This window comes from Heterocephalus glaber, unplaced genomic scaffold (assembly GCF_053883595.1).
Source record: "Heterocephalus glaber isolate CG9 unplaced genomic scaffold, H.glaber_assembly_v1.0 deba00001531, whole genome shotgun sequence".
Lineage (NCBI taxonomy): Eukaryota > Metazoa > Chordata > Mammalia > Rodentia > Bathyergidae > Heterocephalus > Heterocephalus glaber.
In genome coordinates this window covers 5,333,554-5,360,778 of record NW_028258329.1, presented here as the reverse complement: position 1 = coordinate 5,360,778, position 27,225 = coordinate 5,333,554, and the positions used below count along the sequence as shown (strand labels likewise).

General features: G+C 41.0%; 2 protein-coding genes and 1 long non-coding RNA gene across 14 annotated transcripts in view; 1 reads left to right on the top strand and 2 right to left on the bottom strand.

Annotated features, from left to right (window-relative positions):
• Nucleotides 1-1,931: 1,931 nt before the first annotated feature.
• Nucleotides 1,932-24,594, bottom strand: Tm2d3 (TM2 domain containing 3). 11 transcript variants are annotated; one of them, XR_002397462.2, is made up of 9 exons: nt 24,132-24,269; nt 23,688-23,765; nt 22,036-22,193; nt 20,467-20,641; nt 18,927-19,002; nt 12,650-12,712; nt 11,503-11,827; nt 5,977-6,211; nt 1,932-2,427 (listed from the first exon to the last, which is right to left on the bottom strand). XR_002397462.2 is itself a non-coding variant. In XM_004852668.4 (6 exons), the coding sequence occupies exons 1-6, from the start codon at nt 24,220-24,222 to the stop codon at nt 16,328-16,330; spliced, it is 744 nt and encodes a 247-aa protein (XP_004852725.1). In that variant the 5' UTR covers nt 24,223-24,267; the 3' UTR covers nt 15,765-16,327. The 11 variants fall into 11 exon arrangements, 3 of the variants coding, with proteins under 3 accessions (XP_004852725.1, XP_004852726.1, XP_087044410.1); XR_015441649.1 differs by lacking the exons at nt 22,036-22,193; nt 23,688-23,765 and adding an exon at nt 6,574-6,718 and having other exon boundaries at nt 24,132-24,594; XR_002397464.2 differs by lacking the exon at nt 23,688-23,765 and having other exon boundaries at nt 24,132-24,284.
• LOC106010008 (uncharacterized) lies at nt 24,326-25,512 on the top strand. Its single transcript, XR_001183972.3, has 2 exons — nt 24,326-24,495; nt 24,589-25,512. It is a non-coding gene; the product is annotated as an uncharacterized LOC106010008 (long non-coding RNA).
• Nucleotides 25,214-27,225, bottom strand: part of Tars3 (threonyl-tRNA synthetase 3) — a 56,436-nt gene continuing 54,424 nt past the window's right edge. For both annotated transcript variants that reach the window (XM_021264741.2, XM_004852666.4), the window contains one exon: nt 25,214-26,323. In XM_021264741.2, the coding sequence (XP_021120400.2) occupies nt 26,175-26,323 (149 nt within the window). In that variant the 3' untranslated portion in view covers nt 25,214-26,174. The remainder of the gene's footprint in view (nt 26,324-27,225) is intronic.

Below are 27,225 nucleotides of genomic sequence, written 5' to 3'. Positions count from 1 at the left end.
GAGACACAGTAAGCATGCCAGCCAGCTCAGGTCTCCTCTTGTATTAAAGTCACCAATGTATCACATGAATCCAGCCTCGTGACTTCATCTCGTCTAATTGCTTCTCAAAGGTCTCAACCACAAATACCATCAACATGTGAATTTGGAGATCAAGTTTCCAGCACATGAACTTTTGGGGACACATCCAAACCATAGCAGATTGTGTCCCTGGTGGTCTTGGTTGCTGGACTTCAACAGGTGGGTTTCATTATGATGCAGAGGAGACTTTTGGTCCTGCAGACTGGAGCCCTAATTTGGAAATTGCGTAAGTTACCATCTGTTAGGGGTTAGTTTGAGGCTAAGATCTGAACATTTCCTCACGCCTCTCAGTCCACTGAGTGCTGATAACTGTAAGAGGGTGTGTATAGGGAGAGGGCAGAAGTAAATCCAACGAGTCCCTCCTTGAACCAGCTCCAAGGGCCGCCCTGTCCCACAGATGGCCTCTTAAGACAAACAACACTCAAGACATGAGAGCAGACAGATAAGAGGAGGGTCCTTGAGTCCAGCCTGATGACAGGTGGCTCTGGGACAGGTTCTGAAGACATGGGATTGTGGACACACTGTTCTTACTGAGCACCACAGCTCTCATGAGAGTATCTCAGCCCAAGTCAGTGCCACAGATAGGCCAATACTAGCTTGGTCTGGGTTTCATATAACAGTTGACTCGTGTAAATGGCATCACATCCATCCCTTGGCATCCAGGCTCGATTGGTTCCAGAAGCTCCACAGACACCAAATTCACAGATTTCAGAATCTGCAACTCAAGTCCCTTACATAAAATGACACAGCATTGGCATATAAACTACATGGACCCTCCTGCATATTTTAGATCATCTCTAGGTTACTTATGACACCTAATACAAGGCAAATGCCATGCGAATCATTGTAATGCTGTATTGTCCAGGGGGAAATGACAAGGAAAAGAAAGCATGTGAACGTTCAGTACTGTTTCAATTTTTTTTCTGAATATGTTCTCTTGCATTGGTTGAATGTGTGGATACAATGCCACGGGTCTGACTACATTTCATCAAAGATCATTTGTACTCACAGGATTCACTCTGAAAAGCTTTTGACAGAGACAGGATTGCTATTTTGAGAGGTATCTTAAAACAGAAAAAGAAAATCCTAATGATCCAATGGTCAGTGTTCTTCCCTTGACATCAGGAGACCTCTAAACTCAATTCAGGTTCTACACTCAACTACCTAGATTTTTGGAATCCCAGGTTGACAAAGAAAGTGCTCAGTGATGAAAATTACTTGTGCTGGACAAGGACACTCCAGGCCTCTGACTTCCTCCTACCAATCCATCTGTGGTAGGGCCGGAAGGGGCAGAGCTGTGGTAAAACCTAGCTAACTGGCATGGCCCTAGAAGGGACACAGGATTAACAAATCCTGGACAAAACAAATTAAATAGGAACTCTTTTAACAGGGGCACATGCAATATCACAGGCAAAAGAATAACTGGTAATTACTGTCCAATCCCAGTCACAGGGAAAAAGAACTAGAAGATTCTGAGAGATTTCCAAGAAGTCGTAGCTAGCTTCCCCTCATCTTTGTTTTCTTTTTCCTTTTTTCTCCATCTCTTAAAAGCCTGGAGTTTTCTTGTAGCAAACTATTTTCTAAAACGTACACTATGCTATTTCTAGTTTCCTATGCCTTTTCTGAATCTTCTTACCTTCCCAGGAAAGAGCTGGCGTTTATGTCTGTTCCTCGGGAACTGGGATGGGTCATTGTACCTGGATCAGTGAGTAGACTGTGATGCCGATGATCCTGCAGGACCTCTGGAGTAAGGCTGAGCGGGCAACACGGCTGCCATGTAGCCAACTGCCACGCCGTCCAGAAACCTGTACAACCCATTTTCTGTTACTTTGATGAAAACGGAGGCTGGGGACTTACAAAGAAATGAGATTTATTTAGCTCACAGTTCTAGAGGATTAAGAGCATAGCACTGGCATTGGTTCAGCTCTGATGAGGACCTCGTGGTGGATGGTGTCACAGCGGTGGGTCAAGATCACAGTGAGACAGGAATTCAGGGAGCAATTCATGGATCAGGCTTGCTTCTTTATAGCAACTTGCTTTTGTGGAACTCAGGATCCCATGAGAACTATTTTAATCTCTTCCAAGGACAACACCTTCAAAATAACTTCATCGCTGGCTACAAGGCCCCACCTTTTAAAGGTCTTACCGCCTCTTGCATCATCACTTGGGGGAACAAGCTTCCGATACATGAATCCGCGGGGACATGTCACATCCAAGCCATACCAAGACCAAAGCCAGACCCACGCAGAGAGATCACATGCAGAGCCCCATGTGGAGAACCTCCAGGCAAGTAGTTAATGAGCCTTGTGAGCTCCTGGCCTGAGCTTCTGAGCCTTCCAGCTGCAGCCCCTGGAATCACAGAGCAGAGACAAACCATACTGCTATGCCCATCTGAAGGTCTCCTCCCCAGGATCTGTGAAAATGAGGGGCTGTTTTAGGCCACTAAGATGTGAGCCACAGAAACAGAAACTGGAAGATTGAGTAATCACAAAACTGCTCTCTCATTATATGCATACTCCAGAACTAACTAGCCTGGATAAAAAGATCTAATACAAACGAAAACGACATTTTGTAAGGTCTCTTAAAATCTATGGGAGATGCTGCCTAATTGGTTGCAGGGAGCTTATATAAATTTAAAATGAGACAATTCAAGAATTTCCAAAGGAAAGAGAAAGAAAACAAAACCCTTCTCATTATGTGTTGACTCTTAAATATTTTTCAAAGGAAAAAAATTTAACTGTGATTCTCATTAATGACCTTGGTTACTAGGTTACAAAATGAGAAGAAAAGCAAATCATTTACAGCTTTTAAACATAGCTTTAAAACTCTTTAAAAGTAATTTTATAAATATAGAAGAATATAATCTTTAAAAATCATACAGTGTCCTTGACAGATGGGTCAGTAGGCAAATTAGAATGAGTTGGTGATCTCATGTTAAATAGTTCATTCTTGCTTCCATCTAAGATAGGGGAAGCTTCCACAGCAATAATGAAAATATCAATAATGAACCAAAGTTTTAATTCTTTTTAGTTTTTCAAGTATCTGAGGTTGCAAGGCAATCAAGCCAAATTCCAAAGTGGGAGACCACCCGGAGAACTGTGCTACACCTATTATGACCTATCTCAGGCAGAGAACGGGGAAATGTGTGGCCACCGTTGGGTATGAAGGTGTCAGCTAAATTTTAGCAATAATTAAAAGCCAAGTCAAGGCTAGGATGCACATTTGGAATAGCCAGGGAACCCAGACTTCAGGGAGTTCGCACTCATTTGCAAGATCTTTGAGGATCAGGATCAGGCAGGAGACTGGAAAGCTCTCTCTCTGCCAAGGGAATGTGGAAGTGCAGGAAAAATCAGCCACTGGTGGACAGGCACAAAGCCTGTCCCACTTACCCAGGTTCTTCCCCGCTGTGCAGCAAAAGCCTAAGACACTGACAGAGGGGCGGCAAATACTCCCACCCACAGGCACAGGAGAAGGGTCTGCAACCTCTGGTCCCAAGGACACAGGGAAAGATGCATCGCAACTGTGAAGGGAACAGAAGAAAAACCTTCCCACTTCTGGGGGGAAGACAAGAAACCAGGGCCAAAGATCTTATAGCAATATCAAACAGAAGCCTGCTGCCACTGGGGGTGGTGGGTGGGAAAAACCTGCCTGTGAACAGCCACAGATTCAAGGCAGAATTTGGCTGCCGTGGGAAGAAAGAGGCAGGAAAGCTGGGAAAGCACCACATTGAAGTTCAGGATTTAAGAATGAGGTTGGGCCAGGACAACAAAGAACTCTGGCTACATACTCACGTACCATAAGCCTAGCACTGGGCAACAGCACAGACCCTCCACCCTGAAGGTCAGGCAAGAGTACCCAAAGGGCCCCTCCTGCACTGGCATCAGGAACGGCTAAGAGGCCAAGGAAGCAACAGGAACACAGAAAAACCATCCTGCATCCCAGTCCCCATCTAAGCTCAAGGTAGTAGCATCCCATCTTTAGAGAAATTTGAAGTTTTAGCAGCACCGAAGGTACCTGACAAAAGCAAATAACAAAATCCATACCCAGCTCAACTCGTAACTAGATTGACTCAGACTTGTCTATTGATGTCCAGTTACAACAGGCACAATAATTTGCTGATGTATTATTTATTTATCCCAGTCTGTACTATTTTATACAATATGTCTAGGATCCAACAAAAAATTACAATTTATCAAAGAGAAAGCAACCTAAAGTAATAAACAAAAATAGACTTGAGGACCTAGAGAGTTGAAACACGAAGACAGAAAACTAACAAAACTATTAATTAACCTCTTAATACATCTAAGCATGGACAGATGGAGAGTTTTGTTAGAGATGGAAATTATAAGAATGAACTACATAATATCACAGACAACAATGTTTTTCACAGACACATAGTTAGAATGAATATAGCTTTAGATAAATCAGAATACTTGAAACTATCCAAGCAGAAACTCAAAGAGAAAAAGTGACAAAAGTAAAATACAACGTTCAAGGACATCCACTGATGGCCCAACAGATATGTAACTGGAGTCACAGAAGGAAAAGGGAGAGAATAGGGCAGAAGGAATATTTTAATAGCCAAGAAGTTTAATAGCCAAGAATTTTGCAACAGTAGAAATAAAGAGTAAAATTCAGATTCAAGCATTTCAGAGGACCCAAGGCAGAATAAATACCAAAAAGGAAGAAATCAACACTAGTTTCACCATCGCCACCAGCAAAGGAAAACCACACACATCTACACACATTATAGCAAAACCGCCTGAAGCAGAAGTGAAAATAAATGCTTGAAGACACAGAGAAAAGAGGGACTGTTACATGCTGAAGAGCAAAGATAAGTGCTGAAAGGAAAACAAAACAAAACAAAATCTGTCGCCTGGAATTCAGCAAAACAACTTTTCAGGGACAAAAATAGAATAAAAGTGTTCTGCTATGAAGTCAATCTAAGAAAAGTTGTTGCCCGCAGCTCCACTGTTTCAGAAAATGATAGCGGAAGCTCTTCCAGGGCTTCATTGGTTGAGCTCACACAGTCAGAGGCAGAATGGTCCCACAGCAGCTGTCTGCAGCCTAGAGAGCCAGGGAAACTGGCAGCTGCTCAGCAAAACAGGAAGCCTCTGAATGAGAAAGAGGCCAAGGATGTGGCCCCAGCCTGAGGCAGAAGGCCTGAAAGCCTTCAGAGGGAGCCTGGGACAAAGGACCTGGATTCTGCTGTTCATGGTCAGAGTCCTGGGAAAACGAACCTGCTCAAGAAGGACTGAGCATGCGTGAGGGTGAGCTCCCCCTCCTCCCTTTTGTTCCACCTAGGCCGTAACCTGTTGGGTGGTTCCTTCTCATCCAGGGGGCTCTTCCCACAGGGCAGTCTTCTCTGGAAACACCCAGAGATGCACCCAGATAGGTTTTACCAATCTCCTGGGCATCTTTCAGCTTGATATTCAAAATTAGCCATCGGTTTCTGTTTCAGTCTAACAAATTGCTAGAAATTCAGAAACTTACAAACAACGTAAGTATGGATAAGTATTCTGGATAAGTATTGTGGATAAATATTGTGGATAAGTATTCTGGGCGCTGCTTAGCAGGGCTCTCTGTTTCAGGATCTCACCAGGCTGCAATGCATGTGTCAGAGAAGCTGTGATCATTTCTGGATCTTGAGGTCTTCTTCCAAATTTACGGAGCAGTTAAAAATTCACATACTTGCTATTTCACATTATTTATTATACCTTTTAGTCCTAATTTACCCTTTCAGTTTTTCACATTAGAGAAACTATTCCGTATTTACATGTGTGTCCCATTTATTTCACTTAAGAGTATTGCCTCAATGTGTATCCATTTAGCTATGTCTCTAATTTCTCATTTTTTATGGCTGAGTAGTATTCCATTTTATTAAAAAAATTCACATACTTGCAGTCAGAGGATTGAAGGTCTCCGCTCTTGCAGGCCACCCACTGTCCCCTGAGATATTGCTCTCAACAGGCAGCTCATATCATGACAGCTTATTCTTCAGGGACCCCATGGTTAAGTGACATCCATCTGAAAGAAACTAGTGAGAGCCTGGAACTCCGTTTTCATCGAAATGGCATTGTTGAACTCCAGTGGGGAGCTGAGCTACACCTCTACCAGAACCTGCACTCTGGACCTAAACAGAAAAAGAATTTAAAAGGAAGAGAAAAACATTAAACAGGTTTCATAGCACAATACCCAAAATATCCAGAGTACAATAAAAAAACAATTCATCATGCCAAGAAACAAGGTCTTTCTCATTTAACAACCTGAATGGGAAAAATAATTAAAATGTGCCAACATTAAAATGACTCAGATATTGGAATTATCTGAAAAAGATTTTAAAGCAGTGATTATAACAGTGCTTTGGTAAGCAATTAGGAAAACTCTTAAAACAAATAAGAGAAAACCTCAGCAAATAAATAGAAGATATAAAAAGGAAGCAAGGAAAATTACATAACAAAGAGTACAATACAGTAACTGAAGTTAAAAACTCACTGGATGAGCTTGGCAATAAACTGGAGATTCATTGAACTCAAAAACAGATCGATGAAGGGGGAAAGAGACGAGAAGGAGGAAGAGGAGGAGGGAGGTGATAGTTGCCCAATGATGGGAATGTACTTAAAGCTGCTGAACAATGCTCCTAAAAATGGATAAATGATAACTCTTAGGGTTACGTACAGTTTACCACAATAAAACATTACAATCCTTAAGGTGCACGCCTGACAAGAGTTTCAAAGTGAATGAGGAAAAAATTGAGAAATACAGAGAGAAATATACACATTCTCCATGATGACTGGAAACTGCAACACTATTCTATTTTTCTATTTCAGTAATTGTTCTACTTACTGGTACATTTTAGATACACATAATGATCACATTCATCCTGGGGAATGTATACCTGTGCATGGTAGATCTTGCTGCTCGTTTTTCCCATTCTGCTCCCCTCCCTTCAACCCCTCTTCTACTCCTTATTTACAAAATCTTTGTCCCCATTTTTTCCTCTTATTCTCTTTTTTCGTGTCCTTTCTTTCCTTTCACCTCCCCCCTGCCTTGTTCCCTTTCTCATTTGAACATTTTCCTCCTGCTTCCCAATATCTATTATACATTTTGGTCCTTATTTTCATTCTTGGTTTCTCACACCAGAGAAACAATGCAGTATTTAAACATGTGTGTCTGACTTATCTCACTTAAGAGTATGATCTCAAGGTAAATCCATTTAGCTAGAAATATCTCAAGCTTATCCTTCTTTATGGGAGACTAGTACTCCATTGTAAAAAAAAAATCTTTATCCATTCATCAGGTGACAGGGATTTGGGCTGTTTCCAAGATTTAGCTATTACAAACTGCCTCTGTAATCATGGGTGTGCAACTATCACTGTGGTATGGTGCTTTTATTACCTTTGGGAAGATACTTAGAAGGGGAATAGCTGGGGTGAATGAGACTTCTAGTTTTAGGTTTTTGAGGAATCTCCACCGATTTCCACAGTGGTTGCACCAGTCTACACTCCCACCAGCAGTGGAGCAGGGTTCCTCTTTCCCCACAGCCCCACCAGCAGTTGTTATTGGTTGATTTCTTGATAGCAGCCATTCTTTCTGGAGTGAGATGGAATCTTGATGTTGTTTTAATTTGCATCTCTCTAATGACCAGTGATGTTGAACATTTTTTCATATATTTATTTGCCATTTACTTCATCTGAGAAGTATCTGTTCATTTCAGATGTCCATTTTCTGGGCTGAGTCTTTAAATTGGGGGGGATCTGATTTTTTTTAGTTCTTCACATGTTCTAGATATTAGTACCTTGTTTGTGGAAGAGCTGGCAAAAATTTTTTCCCATTCTGTGGGTTTTCTCTTCACTGTTGGTAGTTTTGTTTTTTTCTGTGCAAAAGTTTTTTAATAAGATGAGATCCCAATTGTTGATTCTTTGTCATATTTCCTGTGCAATTGGGGTTTTGCTCATAAAGTCTTTGCCTACACCAATGTCTTCAAGAGTTCTACCTATTCTATCTTCCAGCAGATTTGGTGTTTCTGCTTTAATATTTAGATCTTTGATCTGTTTTGATTTGAGTTTAGTACCTGGTGAGAGATATGGGTCTAATTTTAATTTTTGGCATGTGGAAAGCCAGTTTTTCTGGCACCATTTGTGAAGGAGGCTATCTTTCTTCCAGTGAAAGTGTTTGGCTCCTTTGTCAAACATAAGGTGGCTGAGTATGTTTGGAATTGTTTCTGCAGATTCTATTCTGTTCCACTGATCCTCAGGTCTGTTTTTGTTTTGTTTTGTTTTCCCAATACCGTGCTGTTTTTTTTCACAGTAGCTGTGCAGTATAATTTCAAGTCAGGGGTTGTGATGCACTTTGTCTTGCCTTTGTTGTCCAGAATTGCTTTTTCTATTCTAGGCCTCTTTCAAATGAATTTTAGGATTGTTTTATCTAATTCTGTGAGATATGTTGTTGGAATTTTGATTGGGATTGCATTAAACTGTGTAACAATTTTGGAAGTATGGCCATTTTCACTATATTGGTTCTGCCTACCCTTTCCATTTTCTGATATCCTCCTTGATCCCCTTTTTCAGAGTACTGTAGTTTTCCATATAAAGGTCTTTTACTTCCTTCATTAGATTCATAGGTATTTCATTTTTCTGGATGCTATTGTAGAAGGTATTGTTTCCCTAATTTCTCTCTCACTAAGTTTGTCATTTGTGTACAGGATGCTATTGATTTTTGAGCATTGACTTTGTATTCAGCTATGCTACTGAATTGGGTTATTAATTCTAGGAGTCTTTTGGTGGAGTTTTGGGGTTTTCTGTGTAGAGCATCACGTTGTCTGCAAATAATGATAATTTAACTTCTTTCTTCTTATCCTTATTCCTTTTTTCCTAATTTATCTGGCTAATATTTCCACATCTATATTGAATAAGAGTGGTGACAGTGGACATCCTTGTCTTGTTCATGATTTTAGAGTGAAAGCTTTCAGTTTTTGTCCATTTAGAATGATGTTGGCTGTTGGTATGTCATAGATGGCTTTTATCAGATTGACATAAAGACCATATATTCCAATTTTCTGTGGGTTTTTAGCATGAATGGATGTTGACTTTGTCAAATGCTTTTTCTCCATCTATTGAGACAATCATATGGTTTTTGTCCATGGTTCTGTTAATATGGTGTAATAGATTTACTGATTTGCATATTTATTGATTTGTATGTTGAACCATCTCTGGATCCCTGGGGTGAATCCTACTTGGTCATGGTGTATAACCTTCCTGATGATTTGCTGCATTCTGTTTGCCAGTATCTTACTGAGGATTTTTGCATCTATGTTCTTTAGGGAGATTGGCCTGTAGTTCTCTTTTTTTGGTTGGATCCTTCTCTAGTTTTAGTATTAGGGTAATGGTTGCTTCTAGGAATGAATTTGGGAGTATTGTTTCCCTTTCAATTTCATTAAAGAGTTTGAGAAGTAGTGGCATTAGATCTTCTCTAAATTCCTTGTAGAATTCAGCAGCGAATCTGTTAGGGCCGGGCATTTTTGTTGGTAGGTTTTCAATTACATCTTCAATTTCATTGACTAATATTCGTTTATTTAGAATTTTTACATAATCTTGATTCAGTTTTGGTAATTCATATGTATCTAGGAATCTGTCCATTTGTTCTGTGTTTTCCATCTTTTCAGAATACAGGTTCTCAAAGTAGGTACTGATGATCTTCTGGATTTCTGCAGGATCTGTTGTGACTTCACCTTTACATTCCCAATTGCTTGGATTTGAGTCTTTACTTTCCTTTTTTTGATAAGACTGGCTAAGGGTTTGCCAATTTTATTTAATCTTTCAAATAACCAACTCTTCCCTTCATTCTTTACATTGTTTTCTTAAGTCTCCATTGCATTAATATCTGCTCTGACCTTTATAACTTTATCATATGAGCTTTGGGCTTAGCTTGCTCTTCTTTTTCTAGAAGCTTGAGGTTCAACATTAGGTTAACCTAATTATTTGAACTTGCTGTTTTTTTGCTATGGCAATTCATTGCTATAAATTTCCCTTGTAAGACTGCTTTCATTGTATTCCTTTAATTGTGGCATTTGCAGTGGCATTATTTAATTGTAGAACCTGTCTGATTTCTTCTTTAATTTCATCTGTGACCCACTGGTTTTTCAGGAGGGTGTTCTTTATTTTCCATGTGTTTATGAAGTTCTTGTGGTTTCTTTTGCCATTAATTTCCAATTTCACTGCACTAGGATCTGATAATATGCATGCGATAATTTCAATTTCATTGTACTTATTTAAGCATGTTCTATGTGATCTATTTTGAAGAACATTCTGTGTGCAGCTGAGAAGAATGTATATTCTGATGTTGTTCTGATGGAACACTGTAGACATGTAGCACTTTTCTGTCAGTAATTCATAGAATAAGTAGACAGAATATTTTCAAGGATCTAGAACTAAAGTATGCTATTAACCAACTTGATCTAATTGACATTTATAAAACACAATTACACACATTCCTTTCAAGTGCATATATAACATTTATCATGATGGACCTTGTTGAGCCATAAGCAAACCAAGCAATTTAAGAGACTTAAAATAATAAAATGTTATTCTTTGATCACAATGAAATTCAACCCAAAACTAATTACAAGAATATATCTTGAAAATCCTCATACATTTGGAAATTAAAAAGTACATTTTAAAATAACCCTTGGGTCCAAAAGGAAGTTAAAAGTGGAATTATAAAATATTTTTAATTATACACAACAGAATTTATGAGCTGTACCTCAAAAAGCTTAGAGGGACATTTATGGCATTAAATACTTAGATAAGAAAATGAGACGGCTGGGGATATATCTCAGCAGTAGAGTGCTTGCCTAGCATATGTGAAACCTTGTGTTCTATCTCCTGCATCAAAAACAAAACAAAACAGACAGAACCACCAATGAAACCACCATCACCACTACCACCACCACTACCACCACCGCCACCCCAAATCAAGAAAATGAGAGATGTCTCAAACCAATGACCAAAACTTCCACTCTAGGAAGCTAGGAGGTACAAGGGAGTACTGCCTGTTTGCTGTGTGCATTTTTTATGTCTACGGTTACAACCATAGTCTGGATATCGTCAGGGCCATTTTCCTGTTTTTTAGCATGAATTCACACTTGGTGCCTTATTAATATTTCTGTGAAATGAGTTCTTTGATTAGAAGCAATCTTGTTGAAACAGTGACTAAGACCAGGGAAGGGAAATCCATACCCATACTATGTGTCTCTCTCCGTGAGGACAAATTAATTTCCCCTCTGTGGTGGAAAGATTCAATGGAATCAATATCTTTGTACTTATATTTTTGTACATAAGAATATATTCTCCCAAAAAGAACTTATTTATTGCTGTGTCTGCAAAGCCTGGGAAGGATTTTCTCTGAACATTTTGGAAACTGTACCTTGAGTTCCACTCAATGTTCTGTGGTCAGATAGGAATGAACTGAGAAGCAGCTGGCCCGTATCTTACTGGAATATGTGGCCTCTGGTTTCTTTACAAAGATTGTAGTGTGTGTGCTGCTGAAGTGAGCACTCTTCACGCAGATCCTCTACTGTCTTGAACCAAGGTTTCCTTCTTTGGGTTACAGAGGATTTCAGGTCCTGTGAGGTTCATCTCAGGCTTTCTTTCTCTGGTTCAGCATGGAGCCTCGGTAGCCATCGGAGAACCTATCCTGGTTGTTCACTAGCCCTCTTTCACTGGTCTCATCCCAGCAATGCTTTTCATCCCTCAGCAGTAACAGGGAAAAGAGAAAGATATTATTCCCTTCCTCCCAATAAATCTATTTCTCTTGCCACTGAGAGCCCCTGAATTTTGCTGATTCACCAGGACCATTTGTGGGAGTAGTTTTGCTCACTGGAGCAATACTTTTTTTCTTCCCTTGCCATTTTTTGGACATTTTTAGCATTTGCTTGTCTGCTGCTAATATTTTTGCTTGCTTTTGAGTGAGTATGTGTGGGTGGGTGTGTGTGGGAGAAATATGTGCTGGTTTCTACTATACTGTGTTTGTGTCATTAACTATTTGAAAAGACAGATGCTATGATCCAGCTGCACCCTACCACTTTTTTAAAAATCTCAGCAGCACTTTTAGGTGATTAGCTTGCTCCTGGAGATTTCTCATTATTCATTCATCAGACAATCACTGTGCACCTCCTGGGTTCCAGTCAGGGCCCTCAAAGATGAACCACAGTAGAGAACCAGAGGTTGCCTGCCTTCACGGAGGCTCTTGGTAAATTATGTCTCTGTCTCTTTTGCAAACTTTCCTAATTTTTCAAAAAAAAAAAAACCAAAAAACCCAATATGTTTACAGAGATAATTCTAATGGTTCAAATCTAAGATGCCCTAGATTTTAAAATTAGCTTTCAGAGGCTGAGGGTGTAGCTCAGTGATAGAGCACTTGCCTACCTTGGTTTTGATCCTCAACACTGCAAACAAACAAAGCAAGCAAGCAAACAGTTATAATGTACAGCATCAGGACTTAGTCAACTCTCCATCTTTGAGACCAAATACTTGACATAAACAACGTAAAAGAAGGATTTATTTTAACTCACGGTTTCGGAGGTTTCAGTCCATAGTCAGCTGGTGCCATGGCAGGAACATCATGGTAGAAGGACCTGACAGAAGAAAGCTGTTCACTCTGTGACAGCCAGGAAGAGCCGGAGAGGAGGGTGGCAGAGATGGCCAACTCAAGTGATCTACTTCTTCCCACAGGCTCCACCTCCCAGGAGCCCCTTCAGTATGAACTCACCATCAGTGAATTAATCGCACACGACCCAATCACCTCGCTAGGCCTCACCTCTGAGCACTGCTGCCTTGGGGGTCAAGCCCTCCATCTATGAGTCTTTGGAGGACACCTCACATTTAAGCCATAACAAGGGCTATAAATACTACAAAAGGTACTATGTGTGATGAGGGAAATATTTTCTTAACTATAGGAATCATTTCACCACATCAAAACATTGTGTGCATCATTAGTACATAGAAAAAAATTTTAAGGGCTCAGTGGTAGAGACTTTGCCTAGCATGTGGAGGTCCTGAGTTCAATCCTCAGCACAAACAATAAATATAAATAAATGAAATTAAGTCATATACCCTCTACATTCTGTGACACTTGACAGTTAATTGAAAGTGCTCTCATTGAATATGTCATAGACATAGGGAAAGCTTCAGAGCAGGGATAAAGGATTCTCTTCATTTTGAGCTCTCTCAATATTGTATTTGAAAAGCTATAGCAGATAGAGCTCATTTTCTACTCACTGCTGACAGGGGGAAAAAAATCATTTGCAAATTCCTTAGCTGATGATACACCAAAAATAAATGCAGTTCTGGCATAAGATATAAAGCAAATCATGGTGAAGCAAAGTGGTGTGGCATAGAGAAGATATTTTTACATCTGAAAATCTTGAGGCATAAGATCTTTTAAAAATATCTTTTTATAAGCCCCATAAAACAGAATTGTTCCTCAGCGGTTTGCAGAAATCAGGATTAACATGGTGCTAGAGACAAGTATTTATCCAAAGCCAATTTCTGTACATTTCTACAGTGACCTTGACTCCAAGTCCCGGGAATTCTACACAACCTCTTTCAAACCTCCAAGACACTCAGGGTATTAACTTCCTCAGCATTATATGAGGGCGTCAGTGTGCAAGACATTGTGCTAGGGATGAAGAGAGATAAAAATAAATAACATAGCACCTTCCTGTGAGGAATGACTAGGGTAAATCCAAGAGTGCTGAGGAAGCAATGCAGAGACTGAAAGACGATATGAGAGATAGCACACCTCAGGGATAAATCCTGAGTATCCAGAGAAGCATCAGTAGAGGAAGGCTGGCCTATACTGTTCCCAGCCTGTGTGAAGAGGTTCTCTAACACCTCCTAATCAGAGCCCACAGCATATATGCTTGATATCTGTTCCCCACCCATCAAAACGTTCATGTCCAAATCTTAGGCCCCAAGATCTAGGAGACAATTAAGTCATAGTTGTGGAGACCTCATGAAGGAATTAATACCCTTATTAAAGAGGCCCCAGAGAGCCCCTCCCACTAACACCACACGAGGACACAGGCAATGTAAGGAAACAGGCACAGACTACAAACCTGACAGCACTTTGGGCTTCACAGCCTTTAAAACTGAGAAATAAATTTGTGTGTAAGCCATCCAGTTTATTCTGTTAGACCAGCCTAAATGGACTAAGACAGCATGGAAATAGAACCTAAAGGCCAGACCCAAACATAGCACTTTGCTGTCAGCAGAGGCCCATGGGATTTGTAGATTACCCTCACCCCCCTAAGTACCCTTTGAAAGTGTTTTATTTTGCGCTATTAGGGGCCATGCATCGTCTATTATTTGCGTGTTTAAACTGTATTTGAAAATCTCTTCATATATCCTACTAGTTGTCTTTGAGACCAGCTCCACCAAAAGGATTGGATCCCTAGTTGGCTTATGTTCCTTGGGTTCTAAAGGCTCCTACATATTAATTTTTTAGGGTTTAGGAACAATGTTCATGTCTCCTGTCGTGGATTCTTGAGAACCTCTGAGATTTCACTTTTCACACATTGCAGCTTCATATAACTTAGGCCGTAAAGATGGAGAAAGCTGCTACTTATTTCCTCCACAAGCAAAGTGCACAGCTAGTAACCTCCCCAACTCCATTCCCTGGCCCCTCTTGTGTGGGTACTCAACAGGGAAATAAATGTGTTTCTTCTACACAGAGCAAAGGTTACTAGTACAGTGAGGAAGTTACTATTATAGTTAGCAAAGGGACTTCTTGAAGGAAAAGTTCCTTATTTTTACTAGTGTTTGTAATGCATAGCGGCTACCTTCAGTTTGGGGGTTTGATTTATATACATAGTCTATCTTGACCATTTTTACTCCCTCTGCCCCCAGGGAAAATTCCTCTTCTAAAGAAATGGCTGTTCAACCAAGAGTCTTATGGCTAAAAGTGCTCATTTGCCCTTGAAAAGAAAGGCACACACACAATGGGCTACTCCCAGCCAGAACTACTGCCCATGCTCTGCAACAATTCTTGGGAAAAAACTTAAAGGAGCGGTTTTGAAAACAGCCAGAGAGCAAATGCTCTGGGGACGCGCCACCTAGCGACCACGGGCGGAACTGCTCTCCACCCTTTCCCTCCCTAAACACAGGGGCCTGCATGCTGAGCTTCCAAAAAAAGTCCAGTCTTCAGCAAGTTGCCATCAAAGCGACTTAATTCCCCTCTCAAGTAACCTGTAACTAGTAAATAATCTGGAAGCAAAAACAGGTTGGTCTCATGAGATTCCCAATACATTTTATAGTTTCCGGACCTGCTATGGTAGTAGCTATGTCTCCTGGCTATGAACACACCCAAGCTGTTTGAAAAGTAGTACTCGGATACTCAAATTTGAGAGGAAGAATGCTAAGAAATTTTAGACGTTTCAAAAGCAACTTTGAGTAAAATCCGTTTTGGATTGCTTTTCTGTCCAATTAAGGATCTACAACAGATCTGTACCAACTCAATTATTTATCACAATGAAACGTATTTTCCAACATTTGTGTTAATAAACCAGCCAATTATCACTCTATCTGTTGAAATCAAGTAATGTCCTGAGGAATATTTTACTTCTTAATAAAAAAGGTAACCTGCCAAATTAGTCAAGATAATTTTAATACAGAAACAGGTCTACAGTATTTCTTAAATTTGTATTTTATTAAAGTTTTCAGTACTCTTGCAAACTTTTATATTACTAACAAAATTCAAATCATGGCAACCAGACAGAAAAGTTGTGCATTTTACTTTATAAAGATGAGACTACACCACAAAGCTGATAGATGACGGAAGCATAGGGAGGTGACTCTATTCCGCTAACAGAATAAAAACCTGTCTCTACAGGCCCAGCTGAAAGGCTTTTCAAGGCAGATGGCAGGCAGACTAGAGATACAAGGGGCATGGTGTGACTTATACAATATCAATATAAAACTAATGTCATTGGAATTAGATGGACTTATAACCATGCAGAATTTGTCCTGGCTCTAAGTTATATTTTTTCACAGAAAAAAAATTTGGGCAAATAAAAACAAATTTCTGGTTAGCACAGTTCAGTGTTTCCTTTCTTTATTTTACCTTCATCAAGGCAAGCAAAGTACAGATACTGTACATTAAAAACATAAAAATACCTCACTCATAACACATCAGTTCCTACAGCCAAACACATGCTCTAAGCGCCGCTCCTCTTGGAAGCACATAGCCACAGCTAAATGTACAGAGAGCCATCTGCTGGGCCCACGTAGCCAACTGCAATCAGCAAGACGTCTAGCAGTGTCCATATCCCCAGGCCGCCGAAGCTGAAGAGCTTGCCCAGGCCTTCTCGCCACTGGCCCAGGTAGAAGCGGTCAGCTCCAAAGCCACCAAGGGTGATACTGCGAAGGCAAGGCGGAAGGGACTCCATCAGCACTGGAAACTGGCACAACCCCTAACGAGAACACTCACGGCAGACTCACCAAGTAAGTCACAACTCCAAATAACCACAGGCAAGAAGACTACTGCCAGAAGGAAACCTACGGCTTAGCATGTTCAATACCCAACATCAAAAAGGGTAAACATACAAGTGTTAGCTAGGCTGAAATTTGGTATTTTTTCCTCTTACAGAAAAATAACTGAGCGGGGTGAGGTGGCACATTCCTGTTATTACAGCACTTGGGAGGCCAAAGCAGGAGGACCACAAGTTCAAGGCCAGCCTGAGGAACTTAGTGAGACCTTGTCACAAAGAGAAGGCTGAGGATATGGTTCAGTGTGATGGGCCTGGGTTCAATCGAGAAATAGAGAAAGAGAAAGAGACGGGGTGGGGGGATCAATCTCAGTTTTTACTCCAAGCAGGGCCAGTCTGACAGAAAGTATGCGGCCTGCAGTCAGGAGCTGCAATCTAACACATTCAGCTGACTCAAATCAAGTGACCTCATTTGTCAGCCTTCTCTGAGGCTTTTGGTATAAATCAGCAACTTTTATGGTTCCCTCAAACTCTAAGATCTAACAATACTGGGACAATACCCCACATGTGGCCAACCCCACTGTGGACAGTATTCACCTGCCCGACCCCAACTGCAGAGCTGCCAGCCCTCCACACCTGGAGGGGGCCACGCATCACCGATCAACCAAGCGCGCAGAAAAGCCACCTGGGAAGATGAACTGCCTGTATCGATTATGTGCAGGCTTTTCTTCCTGTCCTTCCCTCAACAACACAGTACCACCGCCACTTACACAGCATCCACACTGCATTAGGTGCTGTAGGTCCTCTAGAGGTGACTTAGAGCCTGCAAGAGGTCATTGCAGGTTATACGCAAACACTATGTCACTTTACAGAAGGGCCTTGAGTAGCAAAGTGGGTCTGGAAAACAATACTCCAAAGATGACGAGGGACAAAGGTACTTTGCAGCAAAGCTTCAGACATTATCTCATTTATGGTATTTTGAAAGAAAGAACAGGGAGCTCTGAGAAGGAAACTGCTCTTTTTTTGGCGGGGGCGGGGACCAGATATCGAACTCAGGTCCTTGTGCTTGCGCAGCAGGTGGCGAAACCACTGAGCTAAATCCCCAGCCCAGCTGCTCTTAAGTTTTAAAAGTTGGCTGCTAAATGTACCACAGTAATGTAAGACATTAACAATGTAGGAGTATATAGGAACTCTCTAACATTCCTGTGACTTTTTCTAAAATTAATCGAAAGTAAGTTTTTTTTAAAAGTCAGTGGTTCATTTTAATCCGAACCATTGTAGACCAAGATCATATATGGCCAGTTACCAAATTTTATTCTGTTATATCTAATTTCCTATCTTGGATTCATCTTTAATTTCATTATACTTTCTGGCCAGAGAAGACGCTTCTTTCTCCAGCCCTAAGGCAGTGGTTCCCAACAAGGGACTACCTGCCCCCGACGCTGGCCATGTCTGGGGACATCCTGTGGTTACCCCTGAGGGTGGGAGAAGTCGCTGACCAGAAGTAACAGGCAGAGGCCAGCACCTGCTGAGCACTCCCCTATGCACAGGCCAGCCCCACGACAAACAATGTGCCCCAGATGTTACAGTGAGAAGGCTGAGGAGTCCTCCCCTATCTCACAGCGCACGACGGCAGGTGTCAGGTCTCAGGCTCTAGGACTTCAAATGTGGACAGCCTAACTTTTTAATTAACCATTTAACCAGGGTCCTGGCTGCCACTCTCTTCAGTGGGAAGAACTGATACACTGACTTTTAAAACTGTTGAAAAGTTTAGCATTACATGTACATTTTCACGTAAGGGTTACAGTGCCATACTTGTCAAGATGGCAAACTTACAGGTAATTTTAATGTTGTTCTTTATTTTTCCAGTTTTGAGCACTGAGCTCTTTTAAAAAAAATTTTTTTTTTTGCTACCGGGGATCGAACTTGGGTCCTTGCACTTGCGAGGCAGGTGGTGGAATCACTGAGCTAAATCCCCGGTCCATAAGCTCTTTTTTAAATAAGAAAGTTACTTGAAATTTAAAACATACAATTATAAACCTACACATTTTAAATAGTCTGAGGAATTCACTGATTCATGTAAGTTTAGGATGGCAAACCCTGGCTAGTTCTAACAGTCTATAACAATGACTCAAAGTCATCTCCAGAGGACCCAGGCATCCTGGGAGCAAAGCTAACATGCCTGTAGTTAAAACTCCACAAAGGGACTGGTCTGAGCATCTAACCTCCTGCAGCCATGTTTCCTAGAGTCTATCTAACACACATGGTAGGATCTGAGTGAACGATAATCCGGGCTGAGCATAATGTCTGGGAGATTCCACAGAACTCTAAATGGCATTTTTGACTTATTAGTACCAAAGCTTACCTTAGAGCCAGAGCAGTCGACCACTTATAGCCTCCAGTCCAATTGCAGTACAGCATTTTGGGAAAAGTACGGTTACCTTACAAAAAAGAAAAATGAAAACACTATGCATAGAAACATGGATACAGAAACACTGCCACAGAGACTTAATTTAACTAATGGCTTTGTAATTTAGAACATAAGAGGTCACCTCTCTTTACAGGAAGCAATGCTTACTACAGTTAATAGCACTTATCATCAATAAACATAGACTTAACATTTAAATCAGGGAAGTCAGGGTTACAGCTTGAAGGATGTGAAATGGCTTACCCGATATCAAGACTCGGTGAAGTTAAGAGTAAATAAAACAGTGTGGTGATGAGACAGATAAAACAACCAAGAGGAAGACTGCGCCCAGAACCAGAACCACACAAAACATCTTACCTATCACAGGGGTCACATACAGATGGATCGCAACAACTGGCTTATCCACGTTGCGTACCTCACACCATCTACCCAAACCAATTCCAGGTGGACTACAAACTTAGATGTAAAAGGCCAAATTTATAATTTTTAAAAGAAAATGCAGGAAATTATCTTTATAAACCTGGGTTGGAAAAGACTTAAACAAAAAAGGTTAACTATAAAAAGACTAACAACTTACACTACCTATATTTTTAAAGTTCCAATCATCATCAAAATATTCTCCAAAGAACGTGGAGAGGAAAAGTTAAAATTTGGGAAAGTTTTAGGGACACTTATGATTAAAATCAAAAGTATAAAAGAATCCCAGAAATCTTTAATAAAAAGATGAAGATAAAAGATATGGCCGAAATAATGTTTTACTGTTTGTGGGATGTAACTTAGGCCATTCTGGAAAACAATACCTGCAGGACAGTATACACTAGACACACCTGCACATGTGCAACTGGGCGCTGTGTACAGAAGTTTTAACAGTGGCTGCCAAGACTAAAAATAACAAATAATCTAAATACCTATGAGAATGGATAAACTGTGCTACAATCTTACAATAGATTATCCTACAGAAGTAAAAATAATAAATAGAAGAGTTCCAAGGATGAACCTCAGAGCCATAATGCTGAAAGGAAAGAAGAGTCTCAGACCACAGCCTGATGTCATTCTATACACAGCTAAAGCTTGCACTCCTGCATGGTGTATCACAGCATATTTTATTACATACACAACTTATTAGTATCAAAGCTTATCTTAGCATTAAGAAAAATTTAAAGAGGAAGTAGATGATAAAATTCAAAAGGTTACCTGAGAAGAATACAAAGCACTTAGCTGCAATAGTATTAGTACTGTACCACTCATTAATTTGAATAAAATCCAAATGCTGTTTTCGACCTTAGTCTTTGTTTTATCAACATTATATTTAATAAGTGCATATTTTCTGGACATTTTCTTTTAACCCATTGAATTTATTAATGAGGCTCACCTGCTGGTATTTTTCAGCAGAAATTTAAAATTTCTGGTTAAGGTCCCTTCAGTAAACTTGGAGAAAAATTATTTTTCTCCCAAACTTCCTTGAACTCCGACTTACCCAAGCAATGAATGTGGTCCCGCACTGTGCAGTTGGCAAGGTAGCGCTGCCGGGGGCAGGACACAGTCATGCAGCTGGTGGAATTGGTGCATTCGTAATCTGTTTCAGGAAGCTGCCAGCAAAATCTGCAAGTCATGTTGATGATGAAGTTCTTTTGGGGTTTGAAGTCTTGATCCTATGTTCCAAAGGACATGGGCTAATCAATCATAATATGGTATTTGTCATTATGTCAATAGACTATATAGTCATATGGTACAACATTTCTAAGACATTTGTATTTAGAATCTAGCAGTAAATGACAGAAAAACGGGTACCAAAACAGAAGGTATGTAAACAAATACATATGGCATGATCTATAATTCTAAAAATATACACTCAAATATATACAGTCCACATATGGGAAAAATTCTACACAAACTCACATTAAAATAGCAAGTTATTTCAGGGTGGTAACTTTCTTTTTGCTTAGCTAACTTTCTTATAATGAGGATGTGTACTTTTGTAATGTAGAAAAAAGGGGAAAAGTTACTTTATAAATCCTAGTCACATAGCTCGAAGGAACAGAAAAGTACACTTGCTGAAGGTCACTGAGCTACAGGTCGGGAGAACCCAGGTGCCCTGACCCCAGCCCGATCCTTCTGTAAGCAGAGCACACTGCCTCGCTTCTTCATTCCAATTCTTCTCCAGCTCTACCTAGCTGTGCAGCACCTCAGGGCTTGGAAAACCCACATAACAGGCAGTCTGAATTGCTACCTGTTAGGTAGTTCTTCTCATTTGGGCTGCCTGTTGGCTGACCATGCCAAGCGCTCCAGGGGTGGGAGCAGCAGTAAGAAGCCACTGGTGTGGACTCCCAGGAGATGAGAGGGAAGATCTGGAACTTGAAAGCAAGCCAGTGCACTCTGCTTAGAGGCATCAGGCTGGGGTCAGGGAACCTAGACTCTCCTCCCACCTTGCACCTTGGTGACCCTCAACAAAGGTAATTGTCTGTTCCTCCCAAGTATACTTCTACCTGGAATTAATTTTGGACAAGGCAGGGACTGACTTCCTTTTTTTCCAGAGAGCCACCCAGACATTCCAGCATTGACTGAACCCATCTTCCCACCAGTGAGAAGACTGACCCCATCACAAACTCATCCACAGTATGAAGACCTTACCAGCCCCTCTGTACACCATCCCTCACTACTAAGAACCCATCTGAAGGAAGGACACCTGCTTCAGGTACACTGAGATGTCCAAGTTCTACAAAGCAGCATTTCTGTCACACACATATATGCAGCCCACACCAAAAGAGCTTGTCAGTTACCATTGTGAGTGAAACAGCAGCAATCTGATGTGGAAAGGAATGAAGGATATTAAAATTTATTTTGCTTTATGTCTTACAGGGCAGTTACAATATAAAAATTATTTCAGAATCTTGTCCACAAGACTAAACTTTTTTTTGTAGTGTTTCGGTTTGAACACAGGATACTTCACTGCATTCATTGCTGAGCTACATCCCACTCCCTAAACTGCACTTTTAACTTGAGATTTACAATGCACTGATTCAGATTAGCAAGCTACAGTACTTACAACACAAGTAACGGAAGGCTTCACTGTACAATCAAAAGTGACAGGCTTCCCATAGACACAGGAGAAATTTGTCGCGCAGTCTATACAGTCTGCAGGGAGTCTGCTACACAAACCATTGCTTGGACACTTCATCATGTAAGGTGGGATTTCGGTACTTTCTGTGAGAGGTGAGAGAGTGGCTTATTCTTTTTTAATACTAATCAGAGTAACAGAGGAAGACAATTTTCTAAGGTGAAGAGATGATCATTATCATTGAGACACTGTGCTGTGTTGGAATGCAAAAAGCAAAGTTGGGAGTCAGCGGCACAGGCAACTACAATTAAAGCAGGGCCTGACACCAGCCAACTCTGTGCCCTGTGAGCAGCACACTGGTAAAAGGTATTTCACTCCTGCCTTGCAAGTGGTCATGAAGACTAAAGGCGCTCATGTGCAAATAATGTGCAGAAAATATTGGGTATAAGGTAGTAGCTCAAACACCTGACCATTTATAAGATGAAAAACTTAAACCTTAGACTCAAGAGGGTTTATGAAAAATTCCATAGAGTCTGGTAAACCTGGAACCTAAACTCAAACCCCTCCATTTCCAGTCCGGTGTTCTTTTCATGAGTTCACTGATTGGGAAATGAGGCCACTGACAGCCTGCGCACAGATCCTTGAAAACACTCTCTGCCACCACTCCACACTGGTACTTCAATATGCCAGTCTGCTAATTTACACTTTTACACTACCAAAGTTCCAAAATTCCCTATTTTAATAATTTGTTTAGTAAGTTTCAACTTTATTCCAGCCAGTCCTGCCAGGTATGCAATATATTTTTAACAGTTGAGAGGATAAAAATTGCAAGTATTATTGAGAAGGAAGATGGGCTTTTAAAAAAACCTAGGATTTTTATACTTTCTCTGAAAACTATGCATCTTAAATTCAAGTATGTCACCGTTTTTTACAACCAAATAATAGGTAAAATACCTCTGCCCATAGTAAGTCACTGAAACAATGGAACTCTAAAGGGATGAAACCACAGAGCCAAAGTTTCCATTTATTAAACGCTGATGTACTAAGTGGTCAGTTTTACAAAATACCACTCTTTTTTCTACTGTTATTGTCACTACACAGCTGAATCTGGACACCTAAAGACTCCCAAAGCTGAAATGGCTTTCGGCAGCCACACTAACCTTACTGCCTTAAAGAAACAAAGACCCAAGAAGGGTGACTAATTTCCTCAATCTCTCAACAGCACCCTGAGTCCTAGGCTCCAAGGGTCTATCAGTCCATCTCCCATCGTCCCAATGCATACAGTATTGTCGGAGCCTTTTAGCTTCAACACCATGAAAAGGATTCTAGAAATATAAGAAATTTTGTGAAGGCAAAGCAGGATTGATTAAAGGATATCTTGATGGAGTAAGTGAGAAAACAACAGAAACAAGGAGACAAACATAAGGCGCAGGAGACTGGAGGCAGGGATGTCAAAAAGTAGTCAAATACCAAAACTGGAGACGGCTATTACCTGCGCTTAATTCACATAACCTAAGAAACAATACATAAAAAATAAAAAATGAAGTAAATTTTGTATACTAAAAGAAAATGTTCAAATCAAAAACAGAAACTACTTGAGGTAAATATGCACATTTACTAGAATGGAAAATGTCTAGTACCTGCTGCCCTGGGAACTACTGTGAATGTGCGTGTTGGGCCCGGATCCTTTACTGCCTGAGTCAGCGGCTGCGAGTGCTCTAAATTTAAGGATCCACAGTTAGAGAAACACGTTGGCCCGGGTGTGGAAGCCTTGGCTGCGGCTGACACGCAGGGACCACACCAAGCCACGACCCTCGTGACAACCTCCGGGCTTGACTGCCCAAAGACAGGAAGCTAAGAGGAGGAAACGCCAACAGGGCTGACACTGGTTCGGGTCTCCGGGCAACTGGGGGACACAGGGTGGTACCAGGTCCAGTTCCGCTGCCCGGGCCGAGTCCTGAGCGCTTGCTCCCCTTCGGCCAGGATTCGGCTCCACCGTCAGCTCTGGGCCCGGCGCAGACCTTCCTACGGCTCGGGGACCCTCTTACCACTTAGCCCGCAGTAGCCCCCGGCCTTTAACTCACCACCACCCGACAAAATGTAGAACTGGGAGAGGAAGAGCAGCAACCGGCATAGGTGGCGGAGGCCCCGCGGCGGCCCCGCTGCAGCCGCCATCTTGCCGGCGCCCGCACTTCCGGGGCGTGGCCGAGGAGCGCGGGCACACTGCGGCTGCGGGAGTCCCCCGGGCGCTTGGGGGGGGGGTCCTCTCTTCCGCCGGAAGTAAGCGGTTGGTGGTGGCGCCCCGACACCGAGAGCCTGCTCTCACCGCCTGCGCCCCTCCTCTTCTCACTTGGAGCCTGGGAAAAAATGACCTCGGGACCAGAATTCACACCTGAGGCGACTGAAAGCGGAAGCAGTCCTTTGGGAAGGTGCCGCCCTCGCATGGGCGTATGTACGAGTTTAGAGATAAAAGTTCCTACGCTGTTGCAGGTCCTGTACGAAGGTTCTGACGACATGATTACATTTTGTACTTACTTACAGATGAGGAAAATGGCCCAACGGCGGAGGAAAGAGCAGCCCCATGGTGACAGGAGTCCAAGGGACCCAACCCTCCCGGATCCGGGCGCCCAGCCAGCCCTAGGTGTGTCACCCTGGGCAAGTCTTTGGGGATGCTTGCTACTTAGAGCAAATTCCTCTTAAGACTGGGAAGAGCAGAACAGCCCGGAGGGACTGGGACAAGAGCTCAGAGTGTGAGATTTTCACGTGGAAGGAGGGTCCACGCACAGCCCTGTGGAGAACGCTTGCTTGTACACATCCCAGGGCACTTCGCGGGGTGCAGCTAACATGCTTGGCTTTCTCCGTCCATCTGCCACAAGGTCATTCACTTGGGGTCTTCAGATTCCCCTCGTCCTCATTTGCATGTTTGATGAATGAAAAAAATACATGGAATGGTGCTTGCGCAGGAAAAGCCCCAGATAAACGTTAGCTTAAAAATTGTATCATGATCTCACTTCATGCTTCTACACAGGTCTGATAATGATAGTTCTGTTGACCATTTATTCACATCCCCCAGGAAACACCAGTATATTGAAAAGAGATAGTTTTTGCATTTATTTTAAATTCTGCAGCACCTTGCCAAACATTCAATAAATATTAAATATTCAAATAGATTGATAACTAAATTCTTTATTCACCAAAAGCCATTTTAATTATGTTCTGAGCAAGTAAGGTATACTTTTTAGTTAAAATCAGAAATCATTTGAGTCCATATATCAGTAAACTGTCATCCCATCAAAAAAATCATTTAACTTACTATATATAAGGCCATGACTGAAACACTGGAAACACCATTATGCATTTTATTTGGGTATTTATTTTCTCTAAAGATGAGTAAGAATTATGAATTAGAAGCATTAAGACTGCAACTTTTAACCTACAGTGCAAATAAAAGATTCCATGACTGAATTTCTCTTAAGGTTCAGAGTCTTTTGTCAGGAGCCCAATATTTAGTACTAGTTTTTTCTTACAGTTGCTGCTTAGTTGAAACAAATTAATGATTCCAATTTGGGAAATAAAGTTTCAGTGTGAACTTTAGTAATAAACAGCCATAAAAATACTTGAGACATAATCTTATTGGAAAATAAGATTTTTTCCATATTCAAAACAGCTTTGAAGACTTTTATTTGAACCCTTTTTACTTATTTATTCATTCATTTTTGCAATGCTGGGGATTGAACCCAGGGCCTCATCTGTTCAAGGCAAGTGCTCTACCACTAGCTACAACCCCAGCTCTGAAGCGTATTTTTTGAAATTCACAAATCTTAGCAATAACTTTTTATAATTTTCATTTCCCAGTGTTTCCTTCTTTCAATGAGTAACATTTCATCAAGGTCACTGAAGACATTATTGGAAAATGTCCAAAGCTGCTCCTCTTATCCCTGTCAGAAAACATTAATGAATTAAACATTATACATATCTACTCATTCATTTTTCCTTTGTCACCTGACCCCATAATAAGTGAAACCATCAGTGGGTAGAAAGTTCTCAGAAGTACTAACATGTTAACTGTTTAAGAAAAAATACATTTTTCAAAGGTCAAAACAAGAAGCATGTACAAGGAAATTTCTTCAAAACCTTTCCTCAGCATTTAGCGTACGTGATTTCTTGAGATTCTTCAATTTATCAATGGCAGAAGTTACTGAAATCTCTCCATGAATTTTGTTGTCTCTTGTTCGAACATTTACAGCATTATTTATCTTTTCCTTTTCTCCAACCACTACAGAAAAAGGGAAAAAAGGATATTTTAAACCAGTGATTTATTAACCACCAAGTCAAGAGTTGCATGACACATGGCTGAGTTTTTCCTCAATAGTAATCACTAAATATAAATCTAATGACCACTAGGTTCTTCTGAGAGTTAAGAGTCCTGAGAAGGAACAACTTCTAATCCAGTCTGAATTGTCCATTTGAGAGAATGGTATTACGGCCTTTGGGCACAAATGAGACCTCATACAGACACTCGGCTCCACCTGTCATAGCTGAGAAGTCAAAAGATAGACATTACATTCATGCCAACCAGCCAATGAGAATTTCCTGGAATGTGGAGAAAACAGCTTGTTCTCTCTAGTGATCCAGGAACCTGCAGCCATGTTTACTGCCTGATGGAAGGAAGAAACTGGTCCACAGATAAGTGGAATAAAGTAGATATTCAAGAAAAGTATAAAGGACTAGAGCAAAACAAGAACCATAAATGTGGAGAAACTGTTCTTGTAAGCTCCTGATAGCTCCCAGTTACTCTTCCAATGATTTGCCTATTTAATTCCACCTTTCACATCATAGGACCCTACAATACCTTTCCAATAAATTCTGTCTAAGCTAATTTGAGATTTCTGTCACTACAACAAGCCTGATTGAAACATCAGAGTACATGCCATAGAGTCAGATATCAGTGGACAACTGCTGACAGGACAATTCTATGCATATTTAGGTTTGCTTTTGATAGTCTCTTACTGGAAATATCAGTGTCATGCCTGCAAGCATATCAGCGTCAGTTTCTCTTGATTTCAAAATCATTTTTAAACTCAAAATTGTAGATTCTGTATCCAATGACTCATGTGCCTGTGGGACATTTTAGTTTTTTACATATTTTTTCCCTTTTATCATTTTAAATGTTGGATC

Excerpts from the sequence above, each read along its gene's own strand:
- Tm2d3 (XM_087188284.1), bottom strand. The coding sequence starts at position 24,563 with ATGTCGTCAGAACCTTCGTACAGGACCTGCAACAGCGTAGGAACTTTT. Across the intron at positions 20,642-24,131 it reads CTACATTTTGTCGGGTGGTG|GATCAAGACTTCAAACCCCA; the intron begins GTGAGTTAAAGG and ends TTTGGAACATAG. Across the intron at positions 19,003-20,466 it reads GGACCACATTCATTGCTTGG|GTAACCGTACTTTTCCCAAA; the intron begins GTAAGTCGGAGT and ends CTTTTTTGTAAG.